The sequence below is a fragment of the Rattus norvegicus genome, chromosome 14, assembly GCF_021556685.1.
Source record: "Rattus norvegicus strain SHRSP/BbbUtx chromosome 14, alternate assembly SHRSP_T2T, whole genome shotgun sequence".
In the NCBI taxonomy this organism is placed as follows: Eukaryota; Metazoa; Chordata; class Mammalia; order Rodentia; family Muridae; genus Rattus; species Rattus norvegicus.
In genome coordinates this window covers 87664373-87685431 of record NC_141547.1, presented here as the reverse complement: position 1 = coordinate 87685431, position 21059 = coordinate 87664373, and the positions used below count along the sequence as shown (strand labels likewise).

Below are 21059 nucleotides of genomic sequence, written 5' to 3'. Positions count from 1 at the left end.
CAGCGATGCCTTCCAGCGATGCAGTTACAATCACTAGGTTACCTGGAAACATGACTAGGTCCTGTCCTGATGTCTGATTTTGACTATGAGGGGCTGAGGGTGGTAGGGTGGTCCTGGCACTGGGTCCAGGTGATGTGGCCGGACCACAGCTGTAAGGAAGGTTGAAGCCCTACCGAGTCCTCCATGGCCTCTTAGCCAGGTTTGCATGTGAGCAGCTGCGCTTTGCTGGGGTTCTTGCTCCAGGTCCAAGAGCATCTCAGATCCACCTTCAGCTCCTTCCGTTCTCCGTCTTGCCTGACATCATCTCCTTTGCACAAAAGGCAGGAGCAGCCCTTTGGGTGGTGAGGAGAAGTGTAACTGTCACACGTGAGACTGGCAGTGTCTCCCAACTGGCTGCAGGCACGGTGGCTTTCTCCCTGTTCAGATGTGATGTGCGTTCTTTGGTAGAAAACAAAACAAAACAAAACAAACAGACAAAAAGCGGAAAAAAAAAAACTTCCAGAAATGTAAGAGTGAAGTGTCGCAGATCTGTGTTCTTGAAAGAACCTGCAGCCATTCCAGGCCGCATCCAGCATTCCGTCCGTATGTGCCTAGATGTGGTTGTCTGTTGTGTGAGAGGTCCATGTACCAGTGATCCTGACTTAGGATGGTTGGACTTGAGCCCCCCTCGTGGTAGAAAAGTGATGAGCTCTCAGTAGAAATCATATTGGTTCCAACTTGGATCTTTTCTTGGACTTGCGCTCTGTGGTATGATTTCTTCAGTATGCAGTGTTCGCCAGCTCTATCTGGTCAGCTGTCTGATCACAAGGGTCATGGTGACCTCTTCGTTACTGGCGCCCAGTTATTCTCCAGGTTAGATGTATTAAACCTATTTAATTTGAATTAATTTTTAGTGTGTGTGTATGTGTGTTTGGCCGTGTGTGTGTAGGCTGTATTTGTGCTGGTGGTGCACAGAGGCCCGAGGAGGGTCTCCGAGTCCCTGGAGCTGGAGTTATAGATGTGAACTGCTCAGGGCAGGTGCTGGGAACTGAACACAGGTCCTCCAGAATAGCAGGAAGCTCTCCAAACTGCTGAGCCTTCTTTCCAAACCCTAAATTCAGTTTTGTTTTGCTTTGTTTTGGTTTTGGTATTTTCCACTTTGGGTGGGTGGAGGAGCATCTGCTCTCGTGTGCTGGTGAGGTCCCGAGCTCTGACAGGCCTCATTGGCTCTCGGAGACCCAGGATGCATTTCTACTGCAGGACATTCAAGGCGCCTGCAGAGCTGTACAGTTTTCTAGTCACAGCTCTTCTCTGTTTGCCCTTTGCAGTTATGTAAACAAGGTCTGGAAGTCTCTTGCTACCCACTCTCGTCATTGTTTGGGGATTCCTGCTGAGAATTGACGGGTCCTAAATGCTTGTCCTATACACTCACAGTGTCCTTTGAAATCAGGACTCAGTTTACAAATCCATAACACTTGTACAGACAGAATCTTTGTAGAGCTTTCTGGATATTATTATTATTGTTATTGTTATTATTATTATTATTATTATTATTATTATTATTTGGTATTCTAATAAATACAAATTCTGCTCCGAGATCATCTGAGTCCCAAGTTCAGTTCCTGCATTCTGAGGGGCACCAACATCTCCCTGGAGTCTTCTATGATTTAAGGGTATAGGAATGGGTTGGAAGGCCCACAGGGAAGTTCTGAAGGCAGGAGGACTCCAGCTGCATGTCAGCAGTTAATGGGCTGTGGTCACTTGGGGCTACACAGAGTTCCAAGCTATGGCGAGGAGCATGTCAGTGACCCTCAGGGGTCCAGAGGGGGAACCTGGCTCTGTCATCTGACAGGGGAGTGAAGCAGCCTCCCCGAGCCTAGAAAGAAGGAACTGTGGGGTACAGATTCCCAAGCAGGGTGTTGGTTCTAGCCTCTGCCTGGGAGGCAGGGCTTTCCAATTTGGGGTTTCTGATTTTCCAGAAGGCTTTCAGTTGGGATGATTTTGGGAAAATAGCTTTTTTTTTTTTAAATCTATTTGTACCATTTATTTTCTGCCCCTATAAATCACACGGAGTGGAGGGAAGTCCAGATATTAGTTGGAATTAGTGCAGATGCTTCTGAGTGTTCATTGGGGTGGATGTTAACAGGATTCTGCCCCACCCCCCACCCACAGGCTCTCTGGGGCATAGAGCATGGGGCAGGAAGAGTACTTTAGAGTGCCTTGAAGGGGCATGGCTAGGCTACTCCTCCTGCATATGTTGCCTGTGATAGGACCTATCCCTCACTGAGCCTCAACCTTTCTTCTGAAGTATGGAGAGACATTTTACTCATCGATGCCAGGTGACAAAGAGGTCAGAGAGCCTGTTTGGGGGCAGTGCCCTGTGACCTAAACCCCACGAACACTCATAATGCTCCTGTAGCAATGTGTATGTGACTTTGGTGTGCAACACAACCTTTTATACCCGCCGTGAACCGGAGTTAGACTTAGCACTGCTGGGAGTCGCTGCCACAAACCCATGATTGGCAACTATGGCTCACATTGACGGGGGTGGGGAAACCTTGGTGACCACATCAGAGTCTTCTGTATGTGTCGAGTTTGTGGCTGCCCAGCCCTGGAGAGGGTGGTCTCCCCATCCCCTGCCTGCTGCCTTTCTATGGGCAGCCTGAAGTTCTCTGATACTCGGTACACCTTCCCCGGATAAAGAAGATGGGAGTGACAGTGTTTGCTTATCATTGATGATTAAGCCGTGGGACAGCTGTCATTTCTTCCTGGTGGCAGTGGTGGTGGCATGGCTGGGTGGTGGGTCCAAGTTGCCGTATGGGCTGGTGTGGAAGGAAATCTCAAAAGGACTCATGTTTTGCTCTTCGTAGGCTCCTGAAGGTTCCAAACCATCTGCTCCTCTCCGCTGTGACAAGCCTTCAAGGTGAGTGTTTCTGTGGGAAAGAAGCTCATTCCTATGTCCTTGGTCATGGGTCAGAGTTCATTTCCGGAAAGGAGGCTAGGATATTCTGATTATTTATTTTGTAGTAATCATAGTGGTGTTTTGGAGGCATGCCAGGGGTTGGTTGGACCCATAGCCTGGCACATGCCAAGTGCTATGCTCACCCCAGTCTACCCTGCAACTACTGATTCAAGACTTAATCATCAAAGTTAAAACGTCTCATTTGTAACCATTTCTGAATCTTACCCATGACATCATAAGCCTGCATCGCGGAATGGAAACATCTGTGATTGTCTTTTGGTAAATGGTGACATTGTTGACTTCTGATCGATTGTATGACATCAGTGGTGAGGAATGGGTTGGCATGGCCCAGGGAACAGCGAGCCCCAGGGGACTGCTTGCTGGCAGGCCAGTGGCCAGGAGAGGTGGCCTTCAGCTCAGCGTACATGGAGAACCTTTGGGAGGCCCCTCATTGTGGACTGGGATAGTTGTAAGAGGTCACGTTACCTTTATTGCTGTTATTATTACTGATTCATTTGGTTTATTTTTAAAGATAATTGAAACTCTTACATTAGTGTTTGGAGAACAAGATGGAAAAAAAATCTTTTTTTTTTCTCTTTTCTTTTTTTTTTTTTTTTCCCGGGGCTGGGGACTGAACCCAGGGCTTTGTGCTTCCTAGGCAAGCGCTCTACCACTGAGCCAAATCCCCAACCCCCCCAAAAAAATCTTTTAAAATGCTTAAACAAGTCAATTGTAAGAAAGCAGATTTATGGTGTTGATACTTGAGGTTGTTTCTACTTTTAGGTATGATAATGGTATTATAGATAATTTAATAAAATATAAAAATCTATACTATCAGGGTTTTCTTAGTATGTATATATGAACATATGTATCCATCCATCTATCCATCCATCCATCCATCCCTCAATCATTTGTTTTTTTGTTTGTTTTTTTTTAAAGATTTATTTAATGTATATGACTACACTGTCACTGCTTCAGACACACCAGAATAGGGCATCGGATCCCATTACTGATTTTTGTGAGCCACCATGTGGTTGCTGGAAAGTGAACTCAGGACCTCTGGAAGAGCAGTCAGTGCTCTTAACCACTGAGCCATCTCTCCAGCCCCCCATCATTTGTTTAAGACAAGGTCTCATTGGGTAGCTCTGACTGGCCTGGAACTCTTATATAAACCAGGCTACTCAAAAATTCAGAGATCTTCCTGAGTACTGGGATTAAAGATATATGACACCATGTCTGGCACTGTTAGTTTTTTTTTTTTAAGATCAAAAGTATCTAGGTGTTCTTCAGAGTAGTTGCAAGAGTAGAATAGACTTCTGGGTAGATGGTGGCCAAGTGTTGGCGCAGGCTGTAGGGTGTCGGTATCGTGTAGGGGTACCTAGGGACAACACCAGGGGATGATGGTGATTCGAAGGATGGATGGGTGCATGGAGTTTGCTGAACCATTTTTAATGTTTTTCTTTTTTTTTTTCTGAATGTCAAGGAAAGACAGAAACACAGACAGTAAACATAGGGAAAACAAACCCAGGCAGACATCCTGGGAGTGGTGGCAGCAGGGTCAGTAGGTGACACCCCACTCCGGTTTCACTTACAGTGTTTTCTCTGGGGCTTAGCCCTCCGCCATGTCTCTTGGATCTCTCTTGCATCCCGCTCCTGAGTGTAGGCATCTGCGTCCTTTTCTCTCGGGGCTCTCCCCACAGAGCCTGTCTGGGAGAAGAGCTCCTTCACAGCAGAACGGCCGCTCATCACGTTCTGACTCAGCCACCTTCCACAGCTGGGGTTAGCCTCATCTCTAGGCTTTTTGTCTCTCCTCGCATCCCCGCAATTTGTCCGGTCTACTTCTCTAGCCTTTCCCTCAGAGGCAGCAATCACTTCTGTGTCCTATACCACCCTGTTATCTGCCTCATGCTGGCCCTGATGCCTTAGCGTCAGGGTTGCACTCATTTCCCAAGAGCAAATCTAGGCAAACTGTGGAACCTACCGTGCCTCCCCATACCTCCCCATGTGCCCACATGCTGTCTACCCAGGCCCCGTCTTCTTTGCTGAATCTCTCCCGAGCCTATTGGCAGTAGTTAGTCTCTGTGTCTGCTCCGTCCTGGCCTGTAATAGATCTTACATATCCCAGCGAGTGTAAGTGGACCAAAATGAGATTCCCAGGAAGCTGCTCTTCCCAGCACTCTCTTGAGACCCTAGTGGGTAAACGTTCATCCGTTTTCTTGTTATCCTTTTATTAACTGCCTCTTCCTCTCTTGCAGGCCTGTGGTCCTCAGTTCAGCCATGGAGGACAGCCACGAACTGGATCTTACCTATGTCACCGAGCGTATTATCGCAGTGTCCTTCCCTGCCAGTTGCTCGGAGGAGTCCTACTTGCACAGCCTGCAGGAAGTCACGCGCATGCTCAAGTCTAAGCACGGAGACAACTACCTGGTGAGTGGGGATGGCAGCCACCGTGTGGCAGACGAGCTGGAGGCAGGAGTCCCTCAGAGGACACCTGTGAGGGCCAGGGGTGTCCCTGCGCCTGGCTTACAAGTGAGGAATGGTTTGGGGACTGGAATCTGACTCCTGAGTCTAGGGGTGGGGGTTGGCCATGCTCTGTATCCTTCCATTTCTATCTTTGCTCTTATTGTTGTGTCCTGGGCTGTGACAGTTGACTGTACTGGTGGCTGATGCCTCTGTCCAGCGCTGGGCATGGCTGCTCATCAGTAAGACTGGCTTCTGGGAATGTAAGGATTCCCAGTCAGAATCTCTGGTGTCGGGAGGCAGCCTTGTCTCCTCCTGCTCTCTAGTGCGTTGGAAAGGCAAGCAGGCGGGTGTCCGAGAAACAAGGCAGTCCTGGGGGCAAATACAGGTAAGTCAGTTTCCCAGCATGTGTGTATCAGATAAAGGAGACCGTATTGGAGCAGAAGTAGAAGAATCTCACGCTCCTCTCTCCGATTGGCTCTGCTCTCTTCTAGGGCTGCCAGCCATAGGGAGCCTCTTTTCCTGCTGCTATAATCACCTCTCAGATTACATGACAGCTTCTAGCACCTTCTCTCATGCTGCCGCTAATCTTACAAAGCCAACAAGGAGGCTATTGTCACCCTTAGCAGCTTTCTCCCATGGCTAGACACACAGTTAGGTTCGGTGGGGAAGCTGTGGAGAGTCTCTGTGTGGACTCCCAGTGACCTCCAACAGTAGGCTTGTACTTCCTGAGGTCCAACCTGGTTATGGGCAGGGGAATAGCATCCTAGCCCCCCAGGTTGGATGGATGGCTATGTCGTTCATGAGACATCTCCAGAGCAGCCTCTCTGCCTCCAGGACAGCCTCTTCAAGACCAGAGCTCCTTCAGTTGGAAACTGTCCCCGGGGTAGTCCCTTTCTTCCCACCCTTCCTAAAGAGACTGCTGCGGGCATCCTCAAACCCGCTGGCCTTTCACAGAAGCCACTTACAGTGATGCAGACGGTCAGGATATGGTGTTCTGTTTCCTCCAGTGAAAGGCAGCAGAGTGCCGATGATTCAGGCAGGGCAGGCGTGGGGCTGACACAGAGTGGGCCTGGAAGGTAGCTGGGGCCATGTTAGGGAGGAACCATGTGTCCTTTATAGGACTTTGTGGTCTTCTGTAGGACTCAGGTCCACAGAGAGCTATGGTTTCTGAGTGACAGACAGGTCTCAAGCTAAGGCTTTCCATACCTGGCTCCTCTTCTGATGAGGGATTACTGCTGCCCCCAGGGTAGTCCTTGTGCTGAGCAGGACCCAGAAGAGCTACTGTGTAAATGTGGGTGTATAGACTGTGTTTTAAGTTCATCTGTGTTTTAAGATGTCTGTAGCCATTGAGACTTTTTTAAAAGCAAAGCAAACAAACAAACAAACAAACAAACAAACAAAAAAGGAAAAGTTTCCTTCCCCATTTTGGTTCTAGTTAAGAAAAGAAAAACGCAGGATTCACAAGGTTCCTTCCTGTGCCATTTTATTCTCTGACTGACCACACATTTGTGCATTTCCATCCCTTTTTGGTCTCCTTAAAATGCAGATGTCTCCTTCCTCTTTGAGAACCACGATTTGTCTAAAAGCTCTTGCTTTCTTTGCAGGTATTAAACCTTTCAGAGAAGAGATACGACCTTACAAAGCTTAATCCAAAGGTATGGAATTGACTTCTTTATGTTTTGAGTTTGTAAAACGTCAGCGATGCATGCTTTGCTTGTGCAAAAGTTGTTTCTTGTAGGCCTTTGAGGCGCATAGCTTGATATTATGAAATATTAAGGATTGTTTATATCCTTTGGTTACTTTTAGAATTAAAAATAATAGCTTCATAGAAGGTGACTATACATACACCTTACCTTCTGTGGCAGCAACTTATAGATCATATACCGGCCTAGCATCCCCTATCTGAAAAATCTAAAGTCCAAGTTACTCAAAAGCTAAAACTTGACGTGAAACGGTGGCTCAGTGGTTAAGGGCGTTTATTTTAGGGCCTGAGTTTGAGCCTCAACACCTGTAGTAGCAGCTCAGGTAATTCCTGCTCCAGGATGGTCAGATGCCTCTGCTCTCTGCAGACACTGTACTCATTTGGACATATCACCCCAGGGACACATACAAAATAAAATAAAATAAAATTTAAGCCAAAATATTATAGCCTGTCAACATAACAGCATGGAGAGAAAATTCCACACCCTGGAAATTTTTGCTCTGCGTACAATATAACATTATTGAAAATATTATATAAGGTTGCCTCAAATTGCTTATACATATGGCGCATATGAAACAAATTGATTTATCTTGTTTTCTGGAGTGTGTCTCCAAGAAACATCCGTGCAGATATTCCAGAATTCGAAACAACAGCACCAACAAAAATAATCAAAACCCGACTGGCCCTACTTGATTTGGAGAAGGGATACTCATTTGTTAAACATCCGTGTGAGAAGAGCAGTGTCTGTGCAGCCCACGGATTTCACTCACTGCTCACTAATTCGCAAACATGTGTGCCTGTGTTGGACTGTGTCTGTGTGTTTGCATGTATATTCTACACATTAAAATGCTTTGCAACCGTTAAAATAGGATGATACAGGCTGAACATACCACAACTTGAGATTAAAATGCCGTAAAAACCTCAAAACTTTGGAGTGCTAATGCTATGTTCAGAAAGTTCAAATATTGTTAAATTTACAATTTTGCTTCTTTTAGGGTATGAATGCTAAGAAATTGAACAAAACTTTAGAACAGTTCTGGCCCCAGGCCCTTTGAATCAGGTCCCCTCAGCCTACCCTAGTACAGTAGACTACAGCACAGAATTTACACGTGTCTTGGTTATGCTGGGCACACAGGGAAAGGGCTCAGAGCTTCATGGAACTGAAGTGCTGGCTGCTTTTACTGAGGTCTAACCCGTTGAACTTTCTATTACTTTCATGTATTAAAAAGCTCTGCCCACCCCATCCCTGAAAAATAGAAAGTGGAGGACAGACAACACCCCCATGTGGCTGGGAGGAGAAACAACACCCCCATGTGGCTCTCCCAGGGACGTGGCCAGAGGCTGGGCTTGCTTGGGGCTTTGGCCATTCTCAGCGATTTTCTGTATTCTTGTGTCTAAGCCTGAAGGTGCTCCTTGGCTTCTGGAGGACTCGATGTCCTTGACGTGTGGTGTGCACAGCTCAGGAAGCATTGGGTTCCCTGTATTTGCCAGACTTCCTTTTAGCTTGAGTGGGTCATATTTGACAGCACTGTGGGCCACAGACTCTGTTAAGAAAAAATCTAAAGATCTTGGGGTCCTAGATTCCTCTACAGTCAACTCTGAACCATTAATGTCTTTGAAAGGCTTCTAGAGAGTTGTCACCTCACTACAAAGGGGCAGACCAGTGCCTGGGAGAGGTGTGGCCTGTGGACAACTTGGTGGCCTGTATTTTCTTTCCCATAAAGGAAACTAGACAGGTGCTCATTGGTGTTCAGAAGAGGCCTACCCAGCATCCCCTGTGACTGACAAGTGGATTATGTCACTAGGAGATTACCACAGAAGGGTCAAGGAGGTGGAAACTGAGGCAGCTCGCTTCTCTCTCTCTTGCAGATCATGGATGTGGGCTGGCCCGAGCTGCACGCACCACCTCTTGACAAGATGTGCACCATATGTAAAGCCCAGGAGTCCTGGCTGAACAGCGACCCCCAGCACGTGGTCGTCATCCACTGCAGGGTGAGTGCTCCCACTCCCGCAGGCTCTGGGGTTCCCGCTGGGCATTTAAGGAGCCAAGTGGATTAAAATGAGGCTGGTCACAGGCACCGGCTGATTTTCCTTGAAACCACCGAGTTTCCAGGGTACCCATCACCTGGTGTAACAGGTTCCACTCAGGGTGCATCCTTAAAAACAGACACAAACAAAATAAAATGAACCCCCCAACCCTCAGCTTGTCTTTAGAATTTGTAGGTCTGAGTTTTCTGGTATTTCTGGACTTTCTAAAACTCCCTCCTATCCATTCCGTTCTGTTCTTGTTCAGTTGGAGTATCAGTGAAGTTGAATGTTAATACAATTGAAAACACATGGGTCACCGAAGAGGAAAACACCACCTAGATATTCGACCCGCCTTCCACAAGCAGTTCTGGGCTCTCTTTGTTCAGTTTATGGGCTTCTGATGTTTTTCTTTCATTACCTACCATAGAGCACTCATTGCTTTAAAATGGTTTGAAATACCCAGAAAATGTGCCTTGAGAGGTAAGCTTTTAATTTGGAATTGCGGTTGCCGGTGCATCCAAGGTTCACTGTCATCAGGCAGCAGGGCCAGAATCCGCTTGCTTTGCACAGTGACTGCTCCCTTCACAGATGCCCGGAGTGACTAACAGACACACTTGTCTCAGCTAGGGCAACGGCAGGGTAGAGCTGGGCTGCAGTAGCCATTCCCCTGTGTTACAGTGTTTGCGTTTTGCCTTAAACACGTGCTCAAGCCATCCCCAACGCGAAAGGCCGTGCTTCTTGCGGGAGTGTTCGTCCGTTTCTTTCTTACCCCTTGTTTGGAAGTCTGTGGTGAGGAAGGTTCTTGGCAGATGTTGGCTGGGGTGAGTGTAGGACTTTTGAGCCTTGGAACAGAACCGTGGAAGTGTAAAAGGCTGTTTCTTACCCTAAGGGTGTATGGCCAAGAGTGGATCCCATCTACCGGTGTTTTCCTACAAACCTGTGAGCTAAGAGCTGGTTGGAAGGTGAAAATTCTTATAGAGCTCAGACTGACAGAAATGAGGAGTGCACACCCATCGCCTTCGCTCATCCTCAGGCGCTCACACACCCTGCAGGATGGAGCATGTACACCCACACCAGGCCGTGGTATACCCACACCAGGCCCGTGACGCTGAGTTATATGCTGAGGCATCACGTCGGGAGACTTGGCCAGCCTTCTAAAATGTGTTTGGCAGTGTCCTTCTTCCTCAGTTTTCTTGGAGAGTTTTAGGATTGCCATTGTTTCCTTACGTGTTTGGTCCAATCTCCCCAATGGGAGGAGACTCAGCACTGACTGAGGTTTTCTGTGGGGCTGGCTGTGTGTGTTGGGGGACTGATCCGATTCACCTGGCTGTCCACTTTCTTCGCCTGCAGTTGTCCATAGGAGCCTTTGCGTTTTGTGCTGTTGACCGCGGTGGTTCCCTTTCATTTCTGTTCTCAGTTTTTGAGTCTTCTCTTCTTTTAATCTTAGCCAAAGGTTTGCTGATTTTATGTTACCTTCAAAGCAAGCATGCAAAGTACAAGCAACAGCAAAGCAATCAGTTTTGTTGCCTGCTTTGTTGTTGTCTGACTGTTTTATTCTGTTCGCTCTCTGTTTTCTCTCTTATATTAACTTTGGACCTAGTTTGGCCTTTTTTCTAGTTACTCGAAGTATAAGATCTCCATTTGAGATCTTCCTTTTTAGATAGATATTTATTGCTATAAATACTCCTGTCATTTTAAGGGTTTTTTCCCCCCCACATTACCATGAGACATTGTAGCTGTCTCGTGTTTGTTTGTTTAATGTGCATTGCATGGTTGTTTTGCCTAAATATATGTCTGTGCACCACATGCATGCCTGATGCCAGGGGAGACCCAAAAAGGGCATCTCATACCCCGGAACTGAATTTACAGATGGTTGTGAGCCAGCATGCAGGTGCCGGGAATGGAACCCAGCTCCTCGAGGGGGAGGCCAACCAGTGCTCTTAACCACCGAGCCATCTCTCCAGCCCATGCCTCACTATATTTTTAACTTTTCCTTCCAACCCCTTGTTTGACTGAATTGCTGTTCAGTTACATGTTGCTTAACTTCTGCATATTTGAGAATTTCGAAAGACCACCTACCTACATCCCATTCTGATTTATACTTTTCATACGATGGTGGTCAGAAAAGACTTGATAGGATTTCGGGCTTCACTCTGTTGGGATTTGCTTTGTGGTTTCATATATGAGCAATCCTTGTGGCTGTCCCCTTGTGCCCTCGAGGCACGTTCTGTTGCCGCCGGCGAGGTGTTCTGTCCGTGTATAATAGGTTCATTTAGTCTGAGAGGTAGCTTGAGTCAGAGTTCCCCAGCTATTTCGTGTCTAGATGATCTGCTATTGAAATGATCTGTCAAAGGTCTTGACTGTCGCCATGACGCTCCTCCACCCACCTCTGCTTTGCACCCGTAGCTAATGCTCCAGAAATGACTGACGGCATCAGCTGTAAAGGCCAGCCTCTGTGGGTCTGGTTTTGGCTGAGCAGATGTTTCCTTATAAGTGATGTCTGTTGTTAAGACAAACACCAGCTAACACAAGAAATGCGTTAGTATCATTAGTAGCTTCATACTTCATAATGCTAAGGAGCCAGGGTCGCACCGCCAAGAGTCTGCCAGGTGTCTGCATTGCTATTTCCCAGAATGCCCAGTTTCACACAACAGTGGATTTTGTGGAAACCTTGAGCTTGTTCATTTATTTGATTTTAGGAATATAGCTGAGGACTGGCGATGGAGTTCAGTTGTAAAATGTCTTCCTGTGTGCACAAGGTCTAAACTCTAGTACTGACTTTTTTCTTTCTTTATGGAAGAAATAATAGATTTGGGGAGCTACAGATTAGTGACCTGCCAGTTTGGCTTTGTATGCTTGGGACTCTGGTTTGGGTAACTTTCCTCAAAGGAGCTAGGCACTATTTTGGCTCCACATGCCTCGGGGTCCTGCTGATGCCTTCCAGCCTGCTTCTTTCTGCAGGGTTGGTAGGGGCCGCTGGAGCAAAGCAGCCAGTCTCCAGGCAGGTGATAAGATGGCGGCAGTCAAGTTCCACGTGACTTTTCACACATCTCACAAACTAATTCCGTTTTGATTTTTGAAAGCAATTTTTCTCTTACAGTGCTTAAAAATTTATGATAATGAGATTTAGCTCACAGATTGTAGGAAAGGAGTCGGTGGGCAGAAAACGGAACTGGCCTTGGGTTACCATTCGCAGACCTGTTAGCAGGTCACTGCAGGATGGCCTGAAGTGTCAGGCCAGCACATGGTTCTCTATGGCGCCGCCCTGGCCCACAGAGCAGTAGAGGAAGCTCTGTATTGGTGATGTTGGCTGTGACCCCCATTGGATAAAGGGCAGTGTTGGGCCCCGGTGTGGGATACCACGAGCTCACCAGGTTCTGAGGTCCTGCCACTTACAGCAGCATGCACACCGATCACCGTCACTTGTCAGCCCTTGGGCAAGCATTCCTTCCCGCTTCACCTGCGTAATTAAGTCATGCTAATTGTTGGCAGTTGCTGGCACCCGTTCACCCAACCTAATTGGGAGCTGGTGAGTGACTGGCTGCTGCCGTGTGGATATGCCCTCCGGGGATTTACACAGACACCCGGCTGGCACCTGCTCCAGTTAGGGGCCCCCGTGTGCAGACACCCTGCTTGGCACGGGTGCTCTAATAGTAGAGAGGCTGAGGGGTTAATGCTTGTTCCCCGCCGAGCTGTTCATGATGGAGCCTGCTCCTGTCTCATCATATCTGCAGTGTTCTATAGAAAGGACAGTGACTCCTCTCTGGTCTCCCGCAGGGCGGTAAAGGACGCATTGGAGTGGTCATATCGTCCTACATGCACTTCACCAATGTCTCAGCCAGGTAAGCCGGAGATGGGGGCTCCTTTCCACGGGGTATGGGAAGTTGGTTTGCACGTGTGTGCAGTGGTCTTCCTGGGAAGCATCCTGACCTCACCTGTCCCTCGGTCCCGGAGTATTCTGTGCCTAGACTCAGCTTCCAGTGGAAAAAGCTACGTTTCTATTTGGGATGTTGTGTGTGACTGATTCCCAGGAGCTCTCTGGAGGCATTAAAACTAAGTGAGCCCAGTCATTCCATTCCCTAGTGAAAACAGCCATGTCACCCTGATGAAAATGCTCACTAGATTACTGCACACCTTGTAAATTACGCTCTTAGCAGCCACCGCGTTCTGCATGTTCTGGCAAGTCCACTGAATGTTTACCTCTGAGATGCTAGGATCCTGGTATTAGGATCCCAGTCTTAGCCCAGCCGTCGTGGCACTGGACAGTCTGCTTTCTGATGTGCTCTCCGAAGCTCGGGTCTCTGCTAAGACTGAATTTCAGTTTAGAAAATGTCATCGTTGGGTAGGAGTGAGTGTAGTTTTGCTTAGTGCACTTGCCTGGTGGGTGCAAGACCTCGGCTTCCTTCCCAACCCTGCACACGAAAATCATTCGCACACTCCCGGTTTGTCTCAGGAGCTGTGTTGTTGTACACAGGTCATTCCGCCCTAAGGAAATAGAAGCCTTCTCTTCTCCCTTATGAACCTTCCCCTTTGCAGCGAGAAGGAGTGAAATTGGACTTTTGGAATGTTTTCTCTGGAAACAAATCAAGAGGCTGGTGCTTGCCAGGGAGGAAACCCTACCCCAGGGTGAAAAGCAGAGCCCTGTGGGTTTGAATAATCGTCGTGTGTGTGCCAGACACATCCAGATTCCCAGTCACAGTGGCCCCTCAGTTATGTAAGAGGAATTTGGTTGGAGACCGCACTTGGCCCAGTTGTTTCTCAATACAGACCACCCCGCTCTCCGACATAGTGTAGAGAAATCTCTCCAACTGCAGTTTGAACCAGCTGATGCCCCCAGAACGGTAAAACCCTGCTCTCCCTGTGCTGGTACATCACATGTAAACGTCAGGGAGCATGCGTGGATCTTTCTGGGCCTCAACATCCTGTCCGTACCGGGGCTGTGGGAACTGTAGTTGAGCTTCTTCATGCCATGACCGTCCTGCATGTGTCTTCCCCTAGAGGCTTTCACACCGTTCAGTAGACGTCACAGCATTCTTTTCCAGCTAAGTGGGTGGTGAACATCAGTGCATTTTTTTTATCTCTTGCTCTCGTAAATTTATCCCACCTCCTAAGCCTCTGCCCTGGGTGGCTCGACCATCCATGGGTGTGGTTATTACCTGTTTAGGCATTTGCTGGGTCTTCCCACCCAGGGGGCTTTCCCTTTTCTTTAGAACCCAGGGCTGCTGTTTTCACACACGGCTGATCCTTCCTCTCCCCGAGGTTATATTTTAGACACCACAGGGGATGCAGCTGATTGAAGTGTGTCACAAACTACAAGTAACTCCAAACAGAGACTGCAGGTTACAACCAAGAGAGCGAGTTCTTGCTCCAGGTACTCTGAGTTTAGAAGACAAAGCCAGAACCAGTCATGATAGAGAGAGCTAAGCATTCTGTGTCTCCTGAGCATTAACACTGGTTAGGGCTGCTTCCCCGGCATCTAATCAAATGAGTGGATTCCAGAGAAGATAGTGTTTAACAGCCAGACTGGATATGAAACCATTCCTCCAACTTGAAAGATACATCCACTTAGTCTTTGACATGTCCTGGGCTCAGATGGACCCTGCTGCATCTGTGACAGCCTCACCAGCCAAGCCCAGTGTTGAAACAAATACATGGGGTGAGGTCAGTGGTGGCTCACACTGGACTTAGAGCGTTTCCCTTTGCTCGCCTCAGCTCCGCATATATTTTGAAAATGTTACACTCAGAATTCCTACACGTGTCGTTGTTCCCGAGCGTATTTACACATTTTCTCCATGGAGAGTTCACAGACCTATCTGATTTGTTTGTTTTTTTTTTTTTTTGAGACAGGGTCTCACTGTGCAGACCTGGCTGCGCTGTAAATCACCCACCTTTGCCTGCCTCTGCCCTCCGAATGCTTCGATTAAAGACATGCACCACCATGTCCGGCTGCCTGTCTGATTTTTTTAAAAAATATTTATTTATTTATTATGTACCCATTACACAGCTCTCTGCCTGCATGTATGTCTGCAGGCCAGAAGAGGACACCAGATCTCTTAACAGCTGGTTGTGAGCCACCATGTGGTTGCTGGGAATTGAATTCAGGAAGGACCTCCGGAAGAGCAGTCAGTGCTCTCAACCGCTGAGCCATCTCTCCAGCCTGCCTGTCTGATTTTTAAAGATGGCTTTTGTTTTAAATAAGTCGTATTTCAAGGTTTCAGTCAGCTCAGGGGCCCTACGATGCCCCACAGTGAGGTTTCCAGACGGGTCTGTGAACACTACTCTGAGTATTAGGGGTGGCGTTTGAAGGTCAGGTAAGCTGTGTGACTTTCTGTGGAGTTACCATAGGGATATCCGTGGAACCCAAGGCTGCAATGCCTTCCTTAGCCATCAGCCTGGCCCTGTTCCTCATTTCAAGCTTTCCTTGAAGCTACTTAGCAGTGTCACATAATATACTTCCAAGACTTCACAGTGCCTTCAGTGTACATTCTAGCCTTCCAAGGCTGGGGCCTTCAGCCCGTGCCTCTCCCCGTGAGACAGTGAGTCTCACCTTTAGAGAACGGAGTTCAGACAGGACTTCAGTGTGGCTCCTGCTTTGAGCCGAGTTCACTCCTGCAGAACAGCGGTGGGCTGTGCATGGAGAGGTGCAGCTCCTCGTCGGGGAAGGTCACTGACAGATGTGGGATGTCCATCCCCGCCATTCATCCTTGAGAGGCAGGGCAGATCACTGATCTGACATACTCATTCCTTTCACCCCTTTCTCTCCCTTCCTCCCTCTGCTTCCCCAGTGCCGACCAGGCACTGGACAGGTTTGCAATGAAGAAGTTTTATGATGACAAAGTCTCAGCTTTAATGGAGCCCTCCCAGAAGCGGTATGTATTTATCCTTGGGGCCAGTGGAATAGCCTCCGATTTCTCTGCACCGCCATTGGGTCTTGCCGAAGAACATGGGGGAGGGGTTTGCTGGTTCCCAAGGCAAGGGTGCGAGCCCTGTAGACCTACGTGTCTACTAAAAGCCTCGAGTCTGCTGAGATCCTGTGTGCTCTCACCTGTGGTTCACTCCCAGAGAGGAAGACTCAGAGCTACGTCTCGCTTCAGCCATGGTAATCATTGTCTCCTGATCGTGAGCTTTGGTTTCCACGATCAAGTTGGACTCATTTCTGTCTGTGAGAACAGGGATCCGGGAACTCGATGGAAATACTAGAGGGCTGATGTTTCAGGCTGTGTGGTTTTAGCTCACCAGTGTTCTAACGTAGATGTTAGAGACATATCTATAAGGACACGAGTGACTCTCTGTTCCAATTAAACTTTATTGACACAAGTACGGTTTCATATTGTCCTAGGCTGGCTTCCGCTCAACAGTATCAGCTCCTTGAGGCGGGAGAGAATTTCTCTTGGCTGCTCCCTCTCAGCCTGTTCTGGCTACACCGTGGAGTGGCTCCTGAAGTGTTGGGGTGTAGCTGTCAGGGAACAGGGCTTTCTCTTTCTGAGGCACTCGCATAATTTCATTGCAGCTTTGTCTCAACACCAGAATTTGTCCAAGAATTCTGAAGGCGGTTGTAAAATGGCCCCCATTTTGGAGATAAGAATTGGTCAAAGCCCCAAACCTCTGTATGTGAGTCTTGATGTTCCAGATGTGCTTTCTCTAATACAAATGCAGGCCGGGCCAGCAGACGTGATGATTCTAGTGGTCTGGGTCCACCCAGACGGGTCTCGGTTTGAAAGAATGTGCGCTACGCTGTGGGGCCATGGGTTGGAGCCAGGCTATGTCCTGTTTTGAGCCACAGTCCCCGACAGGGAAGGAAGCGGTGCTTCCAAACTCGAGCATATTGTGGTGATTCCACGTGAGCGGCCCCTGTTCGGTTATGAACCCATGAAGTATTATTTTTCTACTGAGCAGTTTCCAAGATGGCAACATTCCTAAGACTTGCCCAGGAGCTGAGGTGCAAACAAGATACAGCTCCCACAAATGTCTGGACTCAGGCGCGGCTGCCAGGGCTCACTACTTAGAGAAGCAGTGGCTTCTAACACTGTTGGAAAGTATGAAGGAGAAAGAGGGAAAACATCTCGTTTTAAAGGGCTTCCAGCCCAACAGGGTTCAATTTTGCATTCCAGGCTCAGCGCTTGAGAGTAGGACTGCCTTCTTTCTGTCTCTTTTCTTGCCACCTTGCCTGGTGCCTGCATTAGAAGACACAAACCAAATAATTTTCTAGTGGTCCAACCACGGAAAGGCCGTTTGGGATAAACTTCAGGAACTATGGGAGAGACCAGAAGAATGTAAAGTAGAAGCACTCATGGGCTGTGCACCTCACTGCTGTTGAATGCCTGTGGGCAGGGGCGCTGTTCTGCAGGTTATGTTAGGACCAAAGTCAAGAAATTATTTCAAAATAAAGATCGCACTTAACTCTGTCAAGGTTGAGAGAGAAACTTAGGGATCGTGGCTGAGACTCTCAACATTTTAAGCAACGCTAGACAGAGAAGGAATCACCCAGAACCTTTCACAGAGGACTGGATCTAGATCCTATCTATAACCTGCAAATGCTTACTCGAAAGACCTTTACATAAGATGGCCCAGTATTTGTGAAGAGCTGATGTGTATCCTTCTGTTGTACCCTGTGTGTTTTCAAATTTCTATTAGTGTATAAAATGATGATTTTATTATAGCATTTGATAAATGTGTGTTATGCATTACACTCATATATTTATACCCTCTTATGGTTTTTGGTACCTCCTCTTCCCACCGGTCCTCTTTCTTCCCCCAGACAGATGTGTGTGTGCGCGCGTGCGTGCGTGTGTGTGTGTGTGTGTGTGTGTGTGTGTGTGTGGAGTGTTGATGGTCTTCAGTTCATCTATTTTGCTTTCTTCTTTCAGGCTGATGCTCCATCCACTCTGAACCTTCTAGGTTCCATGTAACACTGAACACAGCCTAAACACTGAGCACCTAGCTGTTACACTAACATAGTGTCAACACTAAGCTGTTACACTGTCCCGGCTGTACTGTATAGGGAATCATTAGGGGCGCATGGGGCAGCAATCCCAGACATAATCTGCATGTCTGAGGTAAAGATGGGGGTTCTTATCCTCCATGGAGGTTGGTTGAAACCATGGTCATAGACAGCATAGACAGATGCTTACTATGGTTTCTGTTCACGTGGGTCCACTGTGAGCTTAGTGCCCTCTAGTGGACAGCTGGGAAGATGACCGTCATTTCGAGCAAGTTTCAGTGAAGAAAGACTGAGACCTGAGGTGCAGGTGGGAATCTTCTCTCCCTGAATAACCACTTGTTATAACCATGAGTGACTCCCTGCCTCAGCTTTTCATGAGCAAGCTTGTGCAGAAGCACAATTCTGCTGTTGTCATCTATTGGTGCACAGTGGGAAACGCAGTGCCTTTTCTTTTCAGTTTTTGGTTTATTTAATGATGTAGCTTCCTATCTGTAGTATTGTTAGGAGCTGGTGGCCTCTGGTCAGGGAGAAGTCTTGGCTCACACAGAACGGGAGTCACAAATCTTCAGGTTGCAGAGCCACATAGGATTTGCCGTGTCCGAGGAACTGTAATCAGGAACCAGTGCCTGGGTTGGGTGTGCATCAGAGAAGGAAGTGACCATTGCCAACACAGAGCCCTCAAACCTCCAAGTCCCTCTGCGTCAAGATCTGTCTTATCTGAGAGGGTCACTGAGGAACCACCCACAGCTGGTCTGGATTGCCAGAGTCCCTTCACAGGAGCGACAAGTCAAGGACACACGTTTCCTAGTGTCTGGGAAGAGGGCAGAGCTATCTTAGAGTCTTAGATATTCCACCCTGAACTTGTGTGTAAGTTTATTACCTTTGCTCAAGCCACAGACCCAAGGGAACTGATAAGTTCTGTCATGTACAGAGTGCAGCTGATGGGTCCCAAGCTGATGGTTCTCCCCTCCTGCACCTCTATACAAGAGGCTAGGAAACTTCGAAATCTGAGGAAACTCACGGAGCAGTGTAGAGGCTGGACAGCCACGGCTGCTTACCTGAGTTTATGGGGACACCAGTCTTCTGTAACTTGTGAACTTTGCCCTCATCGTAACAATGTAGCAATGTGCCACTGGAACTGTGGGATGCTGACGCCCCCTGTCTGTCATTGTGGATTTTTCCCTACTAAGTGAATGCTTGTGGATTATCTAAAGTTTTCCTAAAGGGCAGACCCTAAGTTGGGAAAACACTAAAAGTTTTCTGTTTGGTATATTTTGCCTCCAAACTCAGTTGTTTAACCGTGATCTGGGCCTGCATTCCAGTGGGCATTTGAAGTGTTTTTATTGTAAGGTAGAGCCCATGACTGTGTTCATGGGCTTGATTGATGGCAGCCACTTCCTGCTTGCTTCGTGGACCATTAGTTTGATAGCATGTCGTTTCTTCCCTCTTGCAAACAGACAGATTCCAAGAGACGTCCTGAAGGCTCTGGTGAGGATTGGTTGTAGTGGAAACTACTGTCAGGGGCCTTAGGGCGTCGGCTACCTTTGGGCTTCCATGGGAGTAGGATACAGTTAGGCAGGGCAGAGCAGAGGAAGGAATGACGGAGGCCAGGGGAGCATCAGGCTGTGACAAGGGTACAGTCACACTCTGGGCATGGCTACCATGTCATGCCTTACGGGGGAACCTTTGATCACACACACGTAGTATAGAAGCTTCTCTCTTGTCTGACATGTGTGTGAAGGAGTGTGACAGTCGTCTTGGAGGCCCGAGGTCAGTGCCCGGAATTCATATGGCAAAAGGCACATCTTCAGCATTTATGTATGGGTGGCCATGGGTGAGCCTCATCAGCTGAGATGAGACCGCTCTGGGGATGGGTGTGGGGGAGAACAGGAGTTTAGGGGCCATCGAGACCAGCTGCTCGCCATGGCTCGTGTGAGTGGAGTGAGCTTCTGGGTGTGTCCCATGTCACTCTGTCTGCTGTGCTGGCCTTGCTGGTCATGGGCTTGGGAACGTGTGAGGAGACTCCCAAGGTGTGAAAGAGCTCCTTATACATAAGTGGCAGTGTCAGCAGTTCCCAGAGCTGTGGGTGGAGCCTCAGCGAGGCGGTGACTCCCCACGCCGAGCATAGGATGATGATTGTTTTGTTTGTTTGTTTCTTTCTTCTTTTTTTTTCTTTTGTATACAGTGGGACAAGGTGTCCCCATGGTCTCCAGATGCACCTTCCGTTCTGTGCTGGGACTCAGCAGCTGTGATTCGGCTGTGGAGTCTCAGCCACTGTCTCCTGCAGGTACGTGCAGTTTCTCAGTGGGCTGCTGTCCGGAGCCGTGAAGATGAACGCCTCACCCCTGTTCCTGCACTTCGTCATCCTGCATGGCGCCCCCAGCTTTGACACTGGAGGAGGTGAGAGACTTTCCAGCCCAGACTAGAGAGAGCCCTAAACTATCAGCCCTTTCCTTCCTCCCCATGGTGTCTAGATTCTGTACCAACGGTTGGTTCTAGTGTGTTCGGCAGAGCTCCGGCTTCGTGAGGTGGGACCAAACCATCAAGCACAGGAGGGACAGGCAGTGATGAAGGGATTACGAATAGCTCTGTGAGCCAGGACGTGAACTCCTGCTAGGCCAGGGTCATGCTGAGTCAGCAGCTGCGTGGTTCTTCTCGGGGTTTCCATAGGTTTGAGATAATCCAGCAGAGTAGTCTCCCCTAACTCAGGGTCCTTCCTCTTTCCTCTCTGGCATATCTATCCTCAGACTCTCTGTTCCAAGGAAGTACTCACAGCACAGGGCCAGAGACCTTGCCCCTGTCCCATGCAGATGTTCACAGCATGCGTCCAGGGGCAGAACCTGCTCCCTAACTGCATCTGAGCAGGTGCTAAATTGTCACTTGATTGTAGCTATGGCTACTACTCCCTCCCCCCCCCCTTGTCAGGAGTGAGGTAAACTTACAGAAAGGCAGATTGTAACCACCTCACCCCCCACCCACTGTCC

General features: G+C 48.3%; 1 protein-coding gene across 12 annotated transcripts in view; it reads left to right on the top strand.

The window, feature by feature from the left end:
* The window catches only part of Tns3 (tensin 3), a 232534-nt gene that overhangs the window by 112751 nt on the left and 98724 nt on the right, over positions 1 to 21059 (top strand). For all 12 annotated transcript variants that reach the window (XM_087583884.1, XM_087583894.1, NM_001170459.2 and 9 more), the window contains 7 exon segments: positions 2850 to 2902; positions 5197 to 5368; positions 7009 to 7059; positions 8976 to 9098; positions 12912 to 12976; positions 15920 to 16003; positions 20363 to 20475. In XM_087583884.1, the coding sequence (XP_087440010.1) occupies positions 5219 to 5368; positions 7009 to 7059; positions 8976 to 9098; positions 12912 to 12976; positions 15920 to 16003; positions 20363 to 20475 (586 nt within the window). In that variant the 5' untranslated portion in view covers positions 2850 to 2902; positions 5197 to 5218.